Source organism: Nerophis ophidion, linkage group LG20 (genome assembly GCF_033978795.1).
Source record: "Nerophis ophidion isolate RoL-2023_Sa linkage group LG20, RoL_Noph_v1.0, whole genome shotgun sequence".
Lineage (NCBI taxonomy): Eukaryota > Metazoa > Chordata > Actinopteri > Syngnathiformes > Syngnathidae > Nerophis > Nerophis ophidion.
Window position 1 is genome coordinate 42,523,883 of NC_084630.1, and position 21,993 is coordinate 42,545,875.

The following is a 21,993-nucleotide window of genomic DNA, read 5'->3' on the forward strand; positions in this document are numbered from 1 at the left end:
TCACCACACCCTACGCCTGCTTGTACCCACCCACTCTGTGCCCTATATAAACCATTGTATGTGAATGCTTCCATTAAAATCTCCTGATGATTGAGGGAACCCCTCATGAAACAGTTCTGTAGAGATGAAGTAGTCTTGTGATTTTTTCCCACACCTACATATTGCGCTCTACCACGGTATCGAGCACTATTCTCTGGATAATCCAACCAAGACATATATATATATATATATATATATATATATATATATATATATATATATATATATACATACATATATATATATATATAAGGGCTGCGAATCTTTCAGTATCCTACAATTAAATTCAATATCGATTCTTAGGGTCGCAATTCGATAATACATCGATTTTTTCGATTCTACGCGATTCTCGATTCAAAAACGATATTTTCCCGATTCAAAAGGATTCTGTATTCATTCAATACATAGGATTTCAGCAATGCAAGCAGAGTAGTAGATTTCTTTTAAAAAGCTTTTATAATTGTAAAGGACAATGTTTTATGAACTTATTGCAATAATGTAAATTTGTTTTATTTATCAAACAAACCAAAAATATGACTAGATTAGTTCACCCTCAAAACAATAGTAGCACCTTAACTATAAGTTCTTGTTACAGCGATGTTTTTTTAACATGCATGCGTCCTGACTGTCTTTTGACCCTCGGTCTGTTCCGTAGAGTGGGAAATGTAGCAGGGTTCAATTACTGTTGAGCCACAAGCTCAAAAACAGCGAGCAGAAATGGACAAAGAAAAGGGGACATGTTGGAAATCCTACGTTGAAAGCCATGACAAGTCCCGACCAGACTATTTTATCTTCGATGGCCGTCAGACGACATCATTGGAGCGAACACGTGCTGGCGAGCTTTGCCGCTTGTGAGAAGGAGCTTCGTGTCCGTGTTTACGTTCTGGTGGAGGACATTGACAACATTAAATGTAGATTGTTGCACTAAGTCAGGGGTGTCCAAACTTTTTCCTCAGAGGGCCAGGAGCCCTAAGGATTAAAAAAAAATCGATATATTTTGTAATTGTTTGAAAATGAAAAATATCAAAATGGACCCCGCACGCTTAAACGGAAAAATTTAAGCATGCGGGAGCCATTTTGATATTTTTCATTTTCAAACAATTACAAAATATATGGATTTTTTTTTTAATCCTTTGGGCTCCTGGGGAGCATTGAGGGTCTCACTCACTAAAATGTTAAAAAGAAGTCAAATTATTATTATTTTTTTATTATTTAATGCTTACAGTAAATCTCTATATCAACTTGAGGTTGATATAAAGTAAAACAAATAAGGTTTTATGCCTTTTCTGTCAAAGACAACTTTGTTTTTTATAGTAAAACTGAAATATGCAGTATTTAGATAGATAGATAGTACTTTATTGATTCCTTCAGGAGAGTTCCTTCATTTAGCAATTAAAGCCCTCAAAGATCAATAATGCAGGACACCATTGATTTTAATGATTTCATATTTTTGAGTAATCACAGTGAAAATTTAAATATATTTGAGATCCGAAAGGTTCCCCACTCATAAAGTGATGCATTTTTATTAGTTTTTTTTTTTTTGCTTTTAACACTTAAATTTCAAGATCAACTTCCGATATATCTGTCGATTTGAAGTTTGAACTATTATTTTCTTATGCTCGTTTGTCAAAACTTTGATGTTTTTATATGGCAACCACACAACATATGCAATATTTTTTCCACATAAAACATTTTAAAGTGATAACTTTTAAGTAATAATCCATTATAACTTAGATTTTTTTGTCCTTTTTTTTTTGAGCAATGGAAAAACAAGAAAATAAAGACAAAAGGGGAAAAAAAACTGCCTGCATGGCAGCTTTGTGTCAACATTTTTCTTATTAGATTTCACCTCATTTCACTTTTTTAAATGTTTTTTTTTTTATTGTTGCAATACTATCAATTTTGCAATTTTTGCAAAATGTGTGGCGGGCCGGTAAACGATTATGGCCACCGGGCCGCACTTTGGACCCAACTGCACTAAGTGCTTTGGAAAGATGGAACGCGAACTCAGCAGAAAAAAAGACGGAAAGCAGTGAGTCTGGAATCACTTTTATCGGAGACTCTGGTGAAAACATGTCGAGACATCTCTTCTCATAACAATCACATACTTCAGCTTCACAAAAATAGCGCCAGGCTTTAAATCTGGTTTAACGACCATAACAAAAGAAAATATCATCTTACATCATGCTTTGTCAAAGTTGTTTTGGAATGTAATCTGTGTTATTTCCACCTAAATACATGTTTTCTGGCAGATTGAATTAAAGTGTATATTCTTTTATAATTGATACTCTTCAAATACTGATTGTTCAGCAGGCTAAATATATATATTATTTTTGGAAATAGAGAAGATTAAAACATTGTCATGCAACATATATTCAGGTAGAAACATCACATTTATAAGCAGCAAACATCTTTGACATGAAGGTAGTAACAAACATGTTGTGTTATTATCAATCAATCAATCAATGTTTACTTATATAGCCCTAAATCACTAGTGTCTCAAAGGGCTGCACAAACCACCACGACATCCTCGGTAGGCCCACATAAGGGCAAGGAAAACTCACACCCAGTGGGACATCGGTGACAATAATGACTATGAGAACCTTGGAGAGGAGGAAATCAATGGATGTCGAGCGGGTCTAACATGATACTGTGAAAATTCAATCCACAATGGATCCAACACAGTCGCGAGAGTCCAGTCCAAAGCGGATCCAACACAGCAGCGAGAGTCCCATTCACAGCGGAGCCAGCAGGAAACCATCCCAAGCGGAGGCGGATCAGCAGCGCAGAGATGTCCCCAGCCGATACACAGGCAAGCAGTACATGGCCACCGGATCGGACCGGACCCCCTCCACAAGGGAGAGTGGGACATAGAAGAAAAAGAAAAGAAACGGCAGATCAACTGGTCTAAAAAGGGAGTCTATTTAAAGGCTAGAGTATACAAATGAGTTTTAAGGTGAGACTTAAATGCTTCTACTGAGGTGGCATCTTGTGCTGTTCCAGAGTACTGGAGCCCGAACGGAAAACGCTCTATAGCCCGCAGACTTTTTTTGGGCTTTGGGAATCACTAACAAGCCGGAGTCCTTTGAACGCAGATTTCTTGCCGGGACATATGGTACAATACAATCGGCAAGATAGGATGGAGCTAGGCCGTGTAGTATTTTATACGTAAGTAGTAAAACCTTAAAGTCACATCTTAAGTGCACAGGAAGCCAGTGCAGGTGAGCCAGTACAGGTATATATGTATGTATATATGTATATAAAGGTATATACAGTACAGGCGTAATGTGATCAAACTTTCTTGTTCTTGTCAAAAGTCTAGCAGCCGCATTTTGTACCAACTGTAATCTTTTAATGCTAGACATGGGGAGACCCGAAAATAATACGTTACAGTAGTCGAGACGAGACGTAACAAACGCATGGATAATGATCTCAGCGTCTTTAGTGGACAGAATGGAGCGAATTTTAGCGATATTACGGAGATGAAAGAAGGCCGTTTTAGTAACGCTTTTAATGTGTGCCTCAAAGGAGAGAGTTGGGTCGAAGATAATACCCAGATTCTTTACCGTGTCGCCTTGTTTAATTGTTTGGTTGTCAAATGTTAGAGTTGTATTATTAAATAGAGTTCGGTGTCTAGCAGGACCGATAATCAGCATTTCCGTTTTTTTGGCGTTGAGTTGCAAAAAGTTAGCGGACATCCATTGTTTAATTTCATTAAGACACGCCTCCAGCTGACTAAACATGGTGTGGCTCCTCTCCTCTGAATGCAAGTGCTCGTACAGCAGGAAGACAAATTCTTTATTTTTACAAAATAAGAAATCTGGCAAGACACCAAAGCACTGCAGGGGATTAAAAAAAAAAATGCTTAGTCAAAACTGTGTTTATGTCCTTTTCGTGTTGAGCTGTTTAAAAACGCATTGTGTTTTTTGTGGGGTTTTCTTAATCATTAAAGCCAACTAATTGTCCAGTCATGGTAAGAAAAATTATAAAATGATCTGTCTAGGGTACAAATATTAATGATGAAAAATTGAATTAATGTGTGATTAATCACGATTATTTTTGAGTTAACTATGAACAAAATGCGATTAATCATGTTGACCTATTTTATTTGTTTGACAGCCCTATTTAAAAGTTAAAGTTAAAGTTAAAGTAGCAATGATTGTCTCACACACACACAAACACACACACACACACACACACACACACACTAGATGTGGTGAAATGATTCTCTGCATTTGACCCATCACCCTTGATCACCCACTGGGAGGTGAGGGAGCAGTGAGCAGCAGCGATGGGCGTGTCCGGGAATAATTTTTGGTGATTTAACCCCCAATTCAGCGATTAAATGTACATGTTTTTGCCGTTTTTCTTACATTTTTACTGTCGCTTTTTGTTTGCTTTTATATAGTGTTGTCTTATATAGTGCTGTTCTATATAGTGCTGTTTTATATAGTGCTGTTTTATAATGTGCTGTTTTATATTGTGATGTTCTATATAGTGCTGTTTTATATTCTGCTGTTTTATATAGTGCTGTTTTATAATGTGCTGTTTTATATTGTGATGTTCTATATAGTGCTGTTTTATATTGTGATGTTCTATATGGTGCTGTTTTATATAGTGCTGTTTTATATTCTGCTGTTTTATATAGTGCTGTTTTATATTCTGCTGTTTTATATAGTGCTGTTTTATATAGTGCTGTTTTATATAGTGCTGTTTTATATTCTGCTGTTTTATATAGTGCTGTTTTATATAGTGCTGTTTTATATAGTGCTGTTTTATATTGTGCTGTTCTATATAGTGTTGTCTTATATTCTGCTGTTTTATATAGTGCTGTTTTATATTCTGCTGTTTTATATAGTGCTGTTTTATATAGTGCTGTTTTATATTGTGCTGTTCTATATAGTGTTGTCTTATATTCTGCTGTTTTATACAGTGCTGTTTTATTGTGCTGTTTTATATAGTGCTGTTTTATATTGTGCTGTTTTATATAGTGCTGTTTTGTATTCTGCTGTTTTATATAGTGCTGTTTTATATTCTGCTGTTTTATATAGTGCTGTTTTATATAGTGCTGTTTTATATTCTGCTGTTTTATATAGTGCTGTTTTATATAGTGCTGTTTTATATTCTGCTGTTTTATATAGTGCTGTTTTTTATAGTGCTGTTTTTATTGTGCTGTTTTATATAGTGCTGTTTTATATTGTGCTGTTTTATATAGTGCTGTTTGTATTCTCCTGTTTTATATAGTGCTGTTTTATATTCTGCTGTTTTATATAGTGCTGTTTTATATAGTGCTGTTTTATATTCTGCTGTTTTATATAGTGCCGTTTTTAATATAGTGCTGTTTTATATTGTGCTGTTCTATATAGTGTTGTCTTATATTCTGATGTTTTATATAGTGCTGTTTTATATTCTGCTGTTTTATATAGTGCTGTTTTTTATAGTGCTGTTTTTATTGTGCTGTTTTATATAGTGCTGTTTTGTATTCTGCTGTTTTATATAGTGCTGTTTTTTATAGTGCTGTTTTATATTGTGCTGTTTTATATTGTACTGCGTCCCAGCTACAAGGGGGTTCTATTAACACAGATATGATGGTATATACGGCGGATACTGCCCTCCAAAATAGTTTCTCTCGTTTTGAGGAAATAACATTAGAGGAATTGTTACAACGTGTAAATGGAATAAAACAAACAACATGTTTACTTGACCCTCTTCCTGGGAAACTGATCAAGGAGCTCTTTGTATTATTAGGTCCATCAATGCTAAATATTATAAACTTATCACTTTCCTCGGGCACTGTTCCCCTAGCATTCAAAAAAGCGGTTATTCATCCTCTCCTTAAAAGACCTAACCTCGATCCTGACCTCATGGTAAACTACCGACCGGTGTCTCAACTTCCCTTTATTTCAAAAATCCTCGAAAAAATTGTTGCGGAGCAGCTAAATGAACACTTAGCGTCTAACAATCTATGTGAAACCTTTCAATCTGGTTTCAGGGCAAATCACTCCACGGAGACAGCCCTCGCAAAAATGACTAATGATCTATTGCTAACGATGGATTCTGATGCGTCATCTATGTTGCTGCTCCTCGATCTTAGCGCTGCTTTCGATACCGTCGATCATAATATTTTATTAGAACGTATCAAAACACGAATTGGTATGTCAGACTTAGCCCTGTCTTGGTTTAACTCTTATCTTACTGATAGGATGCAGTGTGTCTCCCATAACAATGTGACCTCGGACTACGTTAAGGTAACGTGTGGAGTTCCCCAGGGTTCGGTCCTTGGCCCTGTACTCTTCAGCATCTACATGCTGCCGCTAGGTGACATCATACGCAAATACGGTATTAGCTTTCACTGTTATGCTGATGACACCCAACTCTACATGCCCCTAAAGCTGACCAACACGCCGGATTATAGTCAGCTGGAGGCGTGTCTTAATGACATTAAACAATGGATGTCCGCTAACTTTTTGCAACTCAACGCCAAAAAAACGGAAATGCTGATTATCGGTCCTGCTAGACACCGAACTCTATTTAATAATACAACTCTAACATTTGATAACCAAACAATTAAACAATGCGACACTGTAAAGAATCTGGGTATTATCTTCGACCCAACTCTCTCCTTTGAGGCACACATTAAAAGCGTCACTAAAACGGCCTTCTTTCATCTCCGTAATATCGCTAAAATTCGCTCCATTCTGTCCACTAAAGACGCTGAGATCATTATCCATGCGTTTGTTACGTCTCGTCTCGATTACTGTAACGTATTATTTTGGGGTCTCCCCATGTCTAGCATTAAAAGATTACAGTTGGTACAAAATGCGGCTGCTAGACTTTTGACAAGAACAAGAAAGTTTGATCACATTACGCCTGTACTGTATATACCTTTATATACATATATACATACATATATACCTGTACTGGCTCACCTGCACTGGCTTCCTGTGCACTTAAGATGTGACTTTAAGGTTTTACTACTTACGTATAAAATACTACACGGTCTAGCTCCATCCTATCTTGCCGATTGTATTGTACCATATGTCCCGGCAAGAAATCTGCGTTCAAAGGACTCCGGCTTATTAGTGATTCCCAAAGCCCAAAAAGAGTCTGCGGGCTATAGAGCGTTTTCATTTCGGGCTCCAGTACTCTGGAATGCCCTCCCGGTAACAGTTCGAGATGCCACCTCAGTAGAAGCATTTAAGTCTCACCTTAAAACTCATTTGTATACTCTAGCCTTTAAATAGACTCCCTTTTTAGACCAGTTGATCTGCCGTTTCTTTTCGTTTTCTCCTATGTCCCACTCTCCCTTGTGGAGGGGGTCCGGTCCGATCCGGTGGCCATGTACTGCTCGCCTGTGTATCGGCTGGGGACATCTCTGCGCTGCTGATCCGCCTCCGCTTGGGATGGTTTCCTGCTGGCTCCGCTGTGAACGGGACTCTCGCTGCTGTGTTGGATCCGCTTTGGACTGGACTCTCGTGACTGTGTTGGATCCATTGTGGATTGAACTTTCACAGTATCATGTTAGACCCGCTCGACATCCATTGCTTTCCTCCTCTCCAAGGTTCTCATAGTCATCATTGTCACCGACGTCCCACTGGGTGTGAGTTTTCCTTGCCCTTATGTGGGCCTACCGAGGATGTCGTAGTGGTTTTTGCAGCCCTTTGAGACACTAGTGATTTACGGCTATATAAGTAAACATTGATTGATTGATTGATACTGTTTTATGTAGTGCTGTTTTATATTGTGCTGTTTTGTATTGTACTGTTCTATATAGTGCTGTTCTATATAGTGCTGTTTTATATTGTGGGGTTTTATATTGTGCTGTTTTATATTGTACTGTTCTATATAGTGCTGTTCTATATAGTGCTGTTTTATATTGTGGGGTTTTATATTGTGCTGTTTTATATTGTACTGTTCTATATAGTGCTGTTCTATATAGTGCTGTTTTACATTCTGCTTTTTTATATAGTGCTGTTTTTTATAGTGCTGTTTTATATTGTGCTGTTTTATATAGTGCTGTTTTATATTGTGCTGTGTTATATAGTGCTGTTTTTTATAGTGCTGTTTTATATTGTGCTGTTTTATATAGTGCTGTTTTATATTCTGCTTTTTTATATAGTGCTGTTTTTTATAGTGCTGTTTTATATTGTGCTGTTTTACATAGTGCTGTTTTATATAGTGTTGTCTTATATTGTACTGTTTTATATAGTACTGTTTTATATCGTGTTGTCTTACATTGTACTGTTTTATATAGTACTGTTTTATGTAGTGCTGTTTTATATTGTGCTGTTTTGCACAGTGCTGTTTTATATTGTGCTGTTTTGTATAGTGCTGTTTTATATTGTACTGTTTTATATTGTGCTGTTTTATATAGTGCTGTTTTATATAGTGCTGTTTTATATAGTGCTGTTTTATGTAGAGATGTTTTATTTAGTGCTGTTTTATATTGTACTGTTTTATATAGTACTCTTTTATGTAGTGCTGTTTTATATTGTGCTGTTTTGCATAGTGCTGTTTTATATTGTACTGTTTTATGTAGTGCTGTTTTATATTGTACTGTTTTATATAGTGCTGTTTTATATAGTGTTGTTTTATATTGTGCTCTTTTATATAGTGCTGTTTTATATTGTGCTCTTTTATATAGTGCTGTCTTATATAGTGCTGTTTTATATTGTGCTCTTTTATATAGTGCTGTCTTATATTGTGCTGTATAGTGAGGTCATATGATGCATTTCTTTAATCGGATTAATCCCACTTTAAATTTGGATTAATCATGATTAATGACGGGTTATTACTTGCTTTCAAATTTTAAATAAACACAAAACAATACTCCAATTATTGGAGATTAATGTTAATGACATCCATGAGGTGAAACAGTTTAAAAAAATGTTTTGCCTCAACCATTTTTCAGCTGACAACTTTTGTGAATTGGTTGCAAAGAAAAAGCAGATGAATTCCCCCCACGTGAAGATTCTAAATCTTCTTTGTCGTCTTGCCTTGTCTGATGCATCCTAAATGATGATCTTATCTGAGGGGTCACGCTCATCAAGTTGCAACTATTTCCAGTCGGAGTGGAGTTCCTGCTCAAGATCTCATTGTTAAAGGGCCAAGGGAAGTTTCACCCTTGGTGATTGATTACCAGTGACGCACACATTCTGCAGTTTGAAAGTGAGTAAATAATTGTGTGTGTGCGAGACACGCTGCTGTCAGAAGGACTGCTGATCAACTTGGGAAGAAAGAGAGAGTGATGCATGCTGGTACAAGTCATTAGTCCCTCTCGAGGCACGCTCACAATCTACGCCCAAATATGGTCATGATGCACATTTACCAGCAGGGTGGAGGGTGAGCACTTTCTAAAGCAGGGGTCTCAAACTCAATGTACCTGGGGGCCACTGGATGCAGAGTCTGGGTGAGGCTGGGCCGCGAGAAAAGAAAATATTGTAGCGTCCCGACAGAGTTAGTGCTGCAAGTGTCAGGCTTTCCTCTGACAGTTTGACTACGTTTTAGTTTTTCCCTCTGCATTTGTTGGTTTCCTCTGTGTTTAGTATTTCCTGTCCTTAGTTCCTGTCTAGTGTTTCTTATTTTGGTTCGGCTTCCTGTCTGTCTCCCTGTGTCCTGTTTTCACTCAGCTGCGGCAGATTGGCATCTGGCCACACCTGGTGTTAATCAGCCAGCTCCTATTTAACCTGCTTTGTTCCTCCAGTCAGGGCTGGATCATTGTATTGTCGTGTCAAAGTCATTTTTTACTTGTCATTCCTACTGGTCCTGTGATTGCAGCGTAGCGGTAAGCTATATTTGGTAAATGTTTGTAGCTTACTGTTTTTTGTTCCCTGCTTCCGATTTGTTTGTTCATAGCCCTTAGTTTGTTATATTCGCCCACGTGCGTGCTTTTTGTTTGTACCCTTTGTTTCCTCTAGTTGTGGTATTTTAAATTAAACCCATGTTTTCCCATTCAATGCCTGCCTCCATCTCTGCATCTTGGGGTTCGTCACCGAATAACTCTGACAGCAAGGGTTCTGGGTATTTTTTCTGTCGGGTTTATGTTGTGTTACGGTGCGGATGTTCTCCCAAATTGTGTTTGTCATTGTTGTTTGGTGTGCTTTCACAGTGTGAAGCATATTTGTAACAGTGTTGGCGTTGCTTATACGGCCACCCTCAGTGTGACCTGTATGGCTGTTGACCAAGTATGCATTGCATTCACTTGTGTGTGTGAAAAGCTGTAGATATTAAGTGACTGGGCTGGCATGCAAAGGCAGTGCCTTTAATGTGTGAATTAGCTAATTATATTTATATAGCGCTTTTCTCAAGTGACTCAAAGCTCTTTACATAGTGAAACCCAATATCTAAGTTACATTTATACCAGTGTGGGTGGCACTGGGAGCAGGTGGGTAAAGTGTCTTGCCCAAGGACACAATGGCAGTAGCTAGGATGGCACAAGCGGGAATCGAACCTGCAACTCTCAAGTTGCTGGCACGGCCACTCTACCAACCGAGCTATGCCGCCCCATGGGTTTATTGGCGCTCTGTACGTCCGTGTACCACTCCGTACAACGGCGTTTTAAAAAGTCGTACATTCTACTTTTTGAAACTAATACCGATAGTTTCCGATATTACATTTCAAAGCATTTATCGGCCGATAATATCAGACATCTCTACAAATAACGGTTTGAATTGGTCCAGGTTATCAGGGAATGTTATTACTGACGGACAGGTGTCGAGGTGTGACATGTAAGAAAACCCTCGTCTCCATGGCAACATCTGTCGCCTCCACTCATTTGCCGCTTTTCCACTAACGCAGAGGTAGGCAACCCAGAACGTTAAAAGAGCCATTTTGGAGCCAAATAAAACAACGCTGTCAAGCTCCATTCATTTAAAACTCACGGGCCGCGCTAACGTTAGACTTTCATATCAAAGTGGGGGCCGCAAAATAACGTTGCGTGTCTGAGACCCCTCTTCTAAAGGGACGTTAAGGAACAACTTTCTTGTGAGCGCTAACGTCGCTAACGACTTTAGCAAAGCGGCACGCGAGCGCTTGCATCCGACACAATGATGATGTGATGTCTTCAGAGGACTAAGTTCATCTGAGGAAGTTAGCAACATCAAAGGCATACCAGAAAAAAAACTGTGAAGTGACTTATATAGCGCTTTTCTCTAATGACTCAAAAAAAACTTTACATAGTGAAACCCATTTAAAGCAGTGTAGGTGGCACTGGGTGCAGGTGGGTAAAGTGTCTTGCCCAAGGACACAATGGCAGGGATTAGGATGGCGGAAGCGGGTATCGAACCTGGATCCCTCAAGTTGCTGGCACGGCCGCTCTACCAACCGAGCTATACCGCCCCGTTGAAAGAATACATCTGTAAATTTTACAAGAACTAAGTTGTATTTTTACATCAATGATGTATTTTAAAAGGAATAAACTTGACATTCTACCACAATTAAAAATAATAAATCTATGAATTTGTACAAGAAATACATAATTTGATATTACTTAAGTTGTATGTTTACTGTAAAGCAGGGGTCAGGACCAGATGAGTCGCCCGCTGGCCTGTTCTAAAAATAGCTCAAATAGCAGCACTTACCAGTGAGCTGCCTCTAGGAATAATATTTTTTAGACGAAAGCAGTTGTAAATTATACAAGAATAAAGTTTTAATACCAAGAATAAAGTGTTAATTAACAAGAAGAATATGTTTTTTTTACAAGAATGCAACTGTATGTTTTACAAGAATAAAGTTGCAATTTTACAAGAAAAAAGTTGAATTTTTACAAGAATAAAGTTGCAATTTTACAATAAATTTTTTTTATTTTTTTTAAGAAAAAAGCAGCTTTAAATTTGACAAGAATAAAATTGCATTTTTACAAAAATAAAGTTGCAATTTTACAATAATATATATATATATATATATATATATATATATATATATATATATATATATTTTATTTTTTTTAGAAGAAATCATCTTTAAATTTGACAGGAATAAAGTTGCAATTTTACAAGAATAACATTTTTTTTTTTTAGAAAGCAGCTTTAAATTTGACAAGAATAAAGTTGCAATTTTACAAAAATAATATATATTTTTTTAGAAGAAAGCGGCTGAAAATTTGACAAGAATAAAGTTGCAATTTTACAAGAATAACATTTTTTTTTTTAGAAAGCAGCTTTAAATTTGACAAGAATAAAGTTGCAATTTTACAAAAATAATATATATTTTTTTAGAAGAAAGCAGCTGAAAATTTGACAAGAATAAAGTTGCAATTTTACAAAAATAATATATATTTTTTTAGAAGAAAGCAGCTGAAAATTTGACAAGAATAAAGTTGCAATTTTACAAGAATAACATTTTTTTTTTTTAAAGCAGCTTTAAATTTGACAAGAATAAAGTTGCAATTTTACAAAAATAATATATATTTTTTTAGAAGAAAGCGGCTGAAAATTTGACAAGAATAAAGTTGCAATTTTACAAGAATAACATTTTTTTTTTAGAAAGCAGCTTTAAATTTGACAAGAATAAAGTTGCAATTTTACAAAAATAATATATATTTTTTTAGAAAAAAAGCAGCTTTAAATTTGACAAGAATAAAGTTGCAATTTTACAAAAATAATATATATTTTTTTAGAAGAAAGCAGCTGAAAATTTGACAAGAATAAAGTTGCAATTTTACAAAAATAATATATATATTTTTAGAAGAAAGCAGCTGACAATTTGACAAGAATAAAGTTGTATTTTTTTCCAACTTAGAAGTTGCACTACTGACATTTAACAAAGAATGCAAAAAGTAGCTGGCTACTAAAGGTGGAGCAAAATGAAGTGAATTGTTGTAAAAGTATAAAGTTAAATTGACATGTTGACAGAAAGACAAAGTGTTTCCACAGAGACATTTTTATTCCTGCAGTATTTACAAGAAGGACAGTAAAATGTACAGTATCAGTATATTTACAATGGAAGCACATCCAAATACTTTCACATTCAGTGCAGACACCAGCTGGGATTTTTAGGGATTATTATTATTATTATTATTATTATTAATGTCATCAACTAGGAGGTTAGGAGGCGACAAAGAAGACAATGTTGCTTGATTGGTTAAACGTGGATATTCACTGTCAACCTGCAATTACAGCAAGCAAAGATATGAGTAGTCCCTTTTCTTTACAAAACAACAAACACACACACACACACGCACACACACACACACACACACACACATATATACGCCTTGTATTAATATTTTCATATATAATAGGGATACTAACGAAATAAATCAACCTTTTGCTTGTATTTTAATATCGGAAAAAATGAATAAAAAGATAAAATACAATTTTCATTTTTTTCCAACATGTAGTGTGCCTTATAATTCATCTGATTTTCAATGTCGCCCTCTAGTGGTCAGGATCACAGATTACTTTTTGTGTTATATGTCTTTCATCCAGCAGAGGTCACTGTTTCCACACGTTGTAGTTCAACTCAAGCAGTAATCATATTGATAGATTGACACAGACAGCTTCGAATCAATAAAAAAAAAATGTTTATAGATTTTTAAAATACTTATTTATTCATGTAATGAGTTACAACTTTATTCTTGTAAAATTACTATATTCTTGTAAAATGACGTATTTATCAATGTAATAGATTATAACATTATTCTTGTAATATGATGTATTTAAAGTTTCAACTTTATCCTTGTAAAATTATTTCAATATGTATTAAATAAGTTGCAACTTTATTCTTGTAAAATTACTTTCTTTATTCATGTAATAAGTTACAACTTTATTCTTGTAAAAGTACTTCTTTATTCATGTAATAAGTAAATTTTTGTAAAATGATTACTTTATTCTTGTTAAAAATATATATATATTTTTTTAGACTTGTAACTATATTTTCAAATAAAGTAAATAATTATTCTTGCAAAAAGTATATATTTTTTCCAGTTGTAAAATTACATCTTTTTGGGGTAAAATTATAAATTTATTTTCGTCAAACTTTGTTCTGGTAGAAGTATTTCTTTATTTATGCAATAAGTAATAACTTTATTCCTGTTAAGAAAAAATCTATTTTCTTTTAGACTTGTAACTATATTTTCAAATAAAGTAAATAATTATTCTTGGAAAAAAAATATATTTTTTCCAGTTGTAAAATTACATCTTTTTTGGGTAAAATTATAAATTTATTTTCGTCAAACTTTGTTCTGGTAGAAGTATTTCTTTATTTATGCAGTAAGTAATAACTTTATTCTTGTCAAATTATTTAATCATTTATGTATAAAGGAACAACTTTATTCTTGTAAAATTGTTAAAATATTTATGTAATAAGTTACAACTTTATTCTTGTAAAATTCTGTCTTTATTCATGTGATAAGTTACAACTTTACACTTGTAAAATTACTTCTTTATTCATGTAATAAGTTATAATAATTATTGCTTTATTGTTTTAAAATTATCGTATTATTTATGTAATAAGTTATGACTTTATTCTTGTAAAATTATGTCTTTATTCATGTAATAAGTTACAACTTTATTCTTGTAAAATTACTTCTTTATTCATGTAATAAGTTATAATAATTATTGCTTTATTGTTTTAAAATTATTTCATTATTTATGTAATAAGTTACGACTTTATTCTTGTAAAAATATGTCTTTATTCATGTAATAAGTTACAACTTTATACTTGTAAAATTACTTCTTTATTCATGTAATAAGTTATATTAATTAATGCTTTATTGTTTTAAAATGATTTCATTATTTATGTAATAAGTTACGACTTTATTCTTGTAAAATTCTGTCTTTATTCATGTAATAACTTTATTTTTGTAAAATGATTACTTTATTCTTGTTAAAAAAGGTAAACACATTTTAGACTAGTAATTTTATTTTCAAATAAACTAAATAATTATTCTCACAAAAATGACTTGGGTTTTTTTTCCGTAAATAATAATAACTTTATAGTTGTAAAATTACATCTTTTTGGGTAGAATAACACATTTATTTTCATCCAACTTTGTTCTGGTAAAAGTATATCCATGTAAAAAGTAATAACTTTATTCTTGTCAAATGATTACTTTATTCTTGTCACATTATTACTTTATTTATGTAATAAGGTACAATTTTATTCTTGTAAAATTATTAAAATATTTCTTTAATGAGTTACAACTTTATTATTGTAAAATTATTACTTTATTCATGTAATGTGTTACAACTTTATTCTTGTTAAATATCTTCTTTATTCATGTAATAACTTTATTTTTGTAAAATGATTACTTTATTCTCTTTAAAAAATTAAAAACAATTTTTAGACTAGTATTCTTATTTTGAAATAAACTAAATAATTATTCTTGTAAGGAATATACTTTTTTCGTTAATGATTATAACTTTATAGTTGTAAAATTACATATTTTGGGGTAAAATTATCAATTTATTTTCGTAAATGATAATTTTATTCTTGTAATATGATTTATTTATTTATGTAATAAGTTACAACTTTATTCTTGTAAAATTATTTCATTATTCGTGTAATGAGTTACAACTTCATTATTGTAAAATTACTTATTTATTCATGGAATAAGTTTATTTTTGTAAAATGATTACTTTATTCTTGTTAAAAAAAAAGGTAAAACATTTTTAGATTAGTAATTTTATTTTAAAATAAACTAAATAATTATTCTCGCAATCATTTTTTTTTCCCTCAAAGATAATAATTTTATAGTTGTAAAATTACATCTTCCATCCATCCATTTCTACCGCTTATTCCCTTTTTGAGTCGCGGGGGGCGCTGGCGCCTATCTCAGCTACAATCGGGCGGAAGGCGGTCTACACCCTGGACAAGTCGCCAACTCATCGCAGGGCCAAAATAACATCTTTTTGGGTAAAATTATGAATTTATTTTTGTCCAACTTTGCTCTGGTAAAAGTTTATTCATGTAAGAAGTTATAACTTTATTCTTGTCAAATTATTACTTTATTTATGTAATAAGGTACGACTTTATTCTTGTCAAATTATTAAAATATTTATTTAATGAGTTACAACTTAATGATTGTAAAATTAGTACTTTATTCTTGTAAAATTTCTATTTCATTATTGTAAAATTATTAAAATATTTATGTAAAGAGTTACAACATAATTGTTGCAAAATGATTACTTTATTCTTGCAAAATTATTATTTAATTATTGTCAAATTATTACTTTATTTATGTGATGCGTTACAAGTTTATTCTTGTAAAAAGATAGATGTATCCATGTAAAATCACATCACAACTTTGTGTCTTTTTATCATTTTTATTTTTGTGAAATTAAAACTTATTTAATAATTTTTTTTTGGGACAAATTGAGACTTAAAAAAAAAAAACTTTATTATTTGTTGAAAAATACCCTGGTATACTCTGTATTTACAACTTACCGGTCAAATTGTGATTTTTTTTTTCTCGCCACTTTGACTTAATTTGTGTAAAACGATAACTTCCTTTGTGTGTGCTTGTGTCACGCTGCTGGTTGCACACGTGTCACTCATTACCACACACAACACTCGTGTTGTGCAACTTAACACACACACACACACACACACACACATTGTCGTTACTCAACCTTTTCCCAGGCTATTTTTTTTTTTAATTTCCAAATATTTATCCACTCAGATCACACCATGGCCTGTTCTGCTAAAAAAAACCTACCATCTTTTTTCATCCACTGGTCCAACTCCTCCATCTCCAGCTCCAAGACGGAAGGCACGTCTTCTTCAAACATGGGCCTGACAACAAAACAACACAAAAACCAAAAAAAAGTCACCAGCTTGAATAGAATAGTTTGCAAAAGTGTCGAAGCCTTTAACAAAAAAAAAAAGTGCATAGCAAAACTAATAAAAAGTACAGAGGGTTGCCAAATAGTGAGTCTACATTGAGCTGCCTTTGTTAATGTGAAGTGAAGTGAATTATATTTATATAGCACTTTTCTCTAGTGACTCACAGCGCTTTACATAGTGAAACCCAATATCTGAGTTACATTTAAAGCAGTGTGTGTGGCACTGGGAGCAGGTGGGTAAAGCGTCTTGCCCAAGGACACAAAGGCAGTGACTAGGATGGTGGAAGCGGGGATTGAACCTGCAACCCTCAAGTTGCTGGCACGGCCGCTCTACCGACCGAACTATGCCGCATATATGATGTGACGTCACCACAGGAGAGTAGCGGCCTTGGCAAAGAAGAAAAGTGCGATGATGACCACAGAACAGAAGACCTGTTGATCAGTACATTAAGAACAATCCAGGTTATTACCTGCAAAAATAATATCCAGTTAGTAGAAGTACTTTCTAGGTCAGGGGTCGGGAACCGTTTTGGCTGAGAGAGCCAAGAAGCCCAATATTTAAAAATGTATTTCCAGAAGAGCCATATAATATTTGTTTTTACATTGAACACAACTAGTCGCGTGCATTTTTAAATAAAACCAACATTTCTAGAGTATAATAAGTCTGTTATTCTCTGTAATAACATTGTTATTCTGATGCTAACTGTGGAGGGGGTGTGGCCTGCGGGCCTGCAGCGAACTGGGGTGTGCCAGGACCGGCCTTGAAATCAGCGACAGGTGCGTAGATGGCCCACCTGGGCCTTGTTATCTAATCACCTGTCGCTCTGTTATAAGCAGCAGCCAGGAGGAGAGACGGGGTTGGAGCTGGAGCCAGAGTAAGAGCGAGAACGAAAGAGAAAAAGACAATTGCTGGAAAGCAACTGAGAGACTTATTGAAAAAAACAACAATATTGTAGCCCTGAAACAGGCTCTCATGTCGGTGCTTGGGGGTCTGAAGAACCCCCAGGAGGGCAAGCCCCAACTTTTTACTATTAACGCAACTTCTTGAACAGGTGCAGTAGAAAACGGATGGATGGATTAAAATACACGAGAATGTTTTATATTTTGAACGTTATTTTTAACACTGTGATTACAAGCGGAATTATTCCTTGGCAATGTAAGCTCTGATTTATCCGAGAGCCAGGTGCAGTCATCAAAAGAGCCACATCTGGCTCTAGAGCCATAGGTTCCCTACTCCTGTTCTAGGTCAATGTTTTTCAACCTGTTTTGAACCAAAAATGTGGAGGCACATCACCAGCAGAAATCGTTAAAAAAGAAAACTCAGTTGACAGTAAAAAGTTGTTGTCGCAATTGTTGGATATGACTTTAAAGCATAAGCAAGCATGCATGACTTTAGCTCTTGTCTCAAAGTAGGTGTACTGTCACCACCTGTCACATCACACCCTGACTTATTTTCACTTTTTTGCTGTTTTCCTGTGTGTAGTGTTTTACTTCTTGTCTTGCGCTCCTATTTTGGTGTTGATAGTCATGTCATGTTCGGATGTACATTGTCTTTGCTCCACAGTAAGTCTTTGCTGTTGTCCAGCATTCTGTTTTGGTTTACCTTGTAGCCAGTTCAGTTTTAGTTTCGTTCTGCATAGCCTTCCCTAAGCTTCAATGCCTTTTCTTGGGGGCACTCACCTTTTGTTTATTTTTGTTTTAAGCATCAGACACCTTTTTACCTGAACACTGCCTCCCGCTGCTTCCGACATCTACAAAGCAATTAGCTACCGGCTGCCACCTACTGATATGGAAGAGTATTACACGGTTACTCTGCCGAGCTCTGGACAGCACCGACACTCAACAACAACACATCATTTGCAGACTATAATTACTGGTTTGCAAAAAATATTTTTAACCCAATAGGTGAAATTACATCATCTCTCTCGGCACACCAGACTTTATAGTTGAAAAACACTGAGCTAGACAACACAACACATCAATTCCAGTAGTACCAACAAAGCACCACTGGGTGGCAGTGTCCTCAAAAGTTAAGTTGCTTTACTTTTGTCACAGCTGGGTTTACGCAGCTTGCTGCGTGGTTCGTTCTCCCAGGATGCAAACGGACCATTCCGGACAGGACTTGAAGGTAGGAACATATTTGAATTTTTCGAAAAAAAACTCAAAGAGGTACAAAACGGAAAACATCCAACGGAACAAGGTGCCGATAGCATTCGAAGCTAGATACTTAGCGGGGCTAGGAGGCAACCAAATCTTACGTGACATTAGCATGAAGCAAACAAAGAGGTCAGGACGAGTGATCAACAAAGGCAGGCTTAAAAAGTGTCTCTTGATAACCAACAGGTGAGTGTCCCGAACAACTGAGGCAGGTGAAAATCATAAGTAACCATGGTGACTAAACAAACTCAAGGTTGCACAACAACAGGAACTAAGGGAGTCCAAAACAAATAGAAAACACAAAACATGATCCAAACCATGGATCATGACAACTTTATTGAAGTTTTATCATTTGGTGCTTAACTTCTTATTACAAACCCCGTTTCCGTATGAGTTGGGAAATTGTGTTAGATGTAAATATAAACAGAATACAATGATTTGCAAATCCTTTTCAACCCATATTCAGTTGAATATGCTACAAAGACAACATATTTGATGTTCAAACTCATAAACTTTTTTTTGTTTGCAAAGAATAATTACCTTTAGAATTTGATGCCAGCAACACGTGACAAAGAAGTTGGGAAAGGTGGGAATAAATACTGATAAAGTTGAGGAATGCTCATCAAACGCTTATTTGGAACATCCCACAGGTGTGTAGGCTAATTGGGAACAGGTGGGTGCCATGATTGGGTATAAAAACGGCTTCCCAAAAAATGCTCAGTCTTTCACAAGAAAGGATGGGGCGAGGTACACCCCTTTGTCCACAACTGTGTGAGCAAATAGTCAAACAGTTTAAGAACAACCTTTCTCAAAGTGCAATTGTAAGAAATTTAGGGATTTCAACATCTACGGTCCATAATATCATCAAAAGGTTCAGAGAATCTGGAGAAATCACTCCAAGTAAGCGGCATGGCCGGAAACCAACATTGAATGACCGTGACCTTCCATCCCTCAGACGGCACTGTATCAAAAACCGACATCAATCTCTAAAGGATATCACCACATGGGCTCAGGAACACTTCAGAAAACCACTGTCACTAAATACAGTTGGTCGCTACATCTGTAAGTGCAAGTTAAAGCTCTACTATGCAAAGCGAAAGCCATTTATCAACAACATCCAGAAACGCCGCCGGCTTCTCTGGGCCCGAGATCATCTAAGATGGACTGATGCAAAGTGGAAAAGTGTTCTGTGGTCTGACGAGTCCACATTTCAAATTGGTTTTGGAAATATTCGACATCGTGTCATCCAGACCAAAGAGGAACAGAACTATCCGGGTTGTTACAGGCGCAAAGTTGAAAAGCTAGCATCTGTGATGGTATGGGGGTGCATTAGTGCCCAAGGCATGGGTAACTTACACATCTGTGAAGGCACCAATAATGCTGAAAGGTACTTGCAGGTTTTGGAACAACATATGCTGCCATCTAAGTGCCGTCTTTTTCATGGTCGCCCCTGCTTATTTCAGCAAGACAATGCCAAGCCACATTCAGCACGTGTTACAACAGCGTGGCTTCGTAACAAAAAGAGTGCGCGTACTTTCCTGGCCCGCTTGCAGTCCAGACCTGTCTCCCATGGAAAATGTGTGGCGCATTATGAAGCGTAAAATACGACAGCGGAGACCCCGGACTGTTGAACGACTGAAGCTCTACATAAAACAAGAATGGGAAAGAATTCCACTTTCAAAGCTTCAACAATTAGTTTTTTCAGTTCCCAAACATTTATTGAGTGTTGTTAAAAAAAAAGGTGATGTAACACAGTGGTGAACATGCCCTTTCCCAACTACTTTGGCACGTGTTGCAGCCATGAGATTCTAAGTTCATTTTTATTTGCAAAAAAACAAATAAAGTTTATGATTTTGAACATCAAATATGTTGTGTTTGTAGCATATTCAACTGAATATGGGTTGAAAATGATTTTTGAATCATTGTATTCCATTTATATTTACATCTAACACAATTTCCCAACTCACATGGAAATGGGGTTTGTACACTTGTATGTAACAATGTTACCTGGTAAATAAATATGTCCAGTAGAATGTACGTACATTGGCACTTTGTCCATGCTGGACCCATCCAGATATGGATCATCTTTTCTTGAATCTGAACAAACACAGAACATGATTTTGGATCATTCTTTTGTCAAGGAAAATAAAAGAGAAATATGTGGCTGGACAGAGTATGTTTGACTTATGTGATGACAAAAATGAACTAAATGCACGCAGCACAATAAATACAAGTCACATTGGGAGTACTTACCGGGGTTTGCTGGCTCTCTCCTGAACCTGCGTATGATGAAGAGGCCAAAAACAATGACGGCGATGATGAGGAGCGCCAGGGCCACGGGGATGATGACCACGCTCAGACTCAGGCCCTCGTCTCCCAGAGGACTGAGGGTGGAGTCGGGGAAGCTGGTGTTGTCATCTCTGATTGTTTCTGAAAATAATAAATAGTGTTGGATCATATATCACCATATAACACCAATAATGATACATTCATAATGTAGTATTACATCATATATTACAATATAAGGAGAATAATAATAGTTCATCCTTTTTTTTAATGTAGCAATTTTCATCAGAACTCAAAAGACACTTTACATTAAAAAAAAAAAACCCTGGAAAAAATAACTGTTAAAACAATTTTTAAAGATACAATAAAAATAATAAAAAAACTAATAAAGAAATAACAAAAATAAAGACTTTAAAAACATATATGTAATTAGTACAGAATGAAATATATATTGATATGTGGTCATAGTTTATTATACACTAATATAAAATATTCCTTCAATTCTTGAATACAGTAATAAATAAATAAAATGTATTAATAATAAAAAAAAAATATTCCACATACACTCACAAATGATTGAACTATTACAGTATATACAATAACATCAAATAATATTCATACTATGTGTCATTGTAGTAATATTATACGTATGTAAATATTGCTTACAAACAACAGAACTATTATCATTATGCATAACCGTATACAAGTCATACAAATTTAAATAATA

The 21,993-nt window shown here is 35.1% G+C and overlaps 1 protein-coding gene across 4 annotated transcripts in view; it reads right to left on the reverse strand.

Annotated features, from left to right (window-relative positions):
- Positions 1–21,993, reverse strand: part of tmem154 (transmembrane protein 154) — a 29,926-nt gene that overhangs the window by 1,897 nt on the left and 6,036 nt on the right. For 2 of the 4 annotated variants that reach the window (XM_061881250.1, XM_061881249.1), the window contains 3 exons: positions 21,234–21,410; positions 21,023–21,077; positions 16,697–16,773 (listed from right to left, as the gene is read on the reverse strand). In XM_061881250.1, coding sequence (XP_061737234.1) covers positions 16,697–16,773; positions 21,023–21,077; positions 21,234–21,410 — 309 coding nt within the window. Of the gene's footprint in view, positions 1–476; positions 923–12,902; positions 13,145–16,696; positions 16,774–21,022; positions 21,078–21,233; positions 21,411–21,993 lie in introns of those variants that run through there. The other 2 variants (XM_061881251.1, XM_061881252.1) reach the window with 2 other exon arrangements.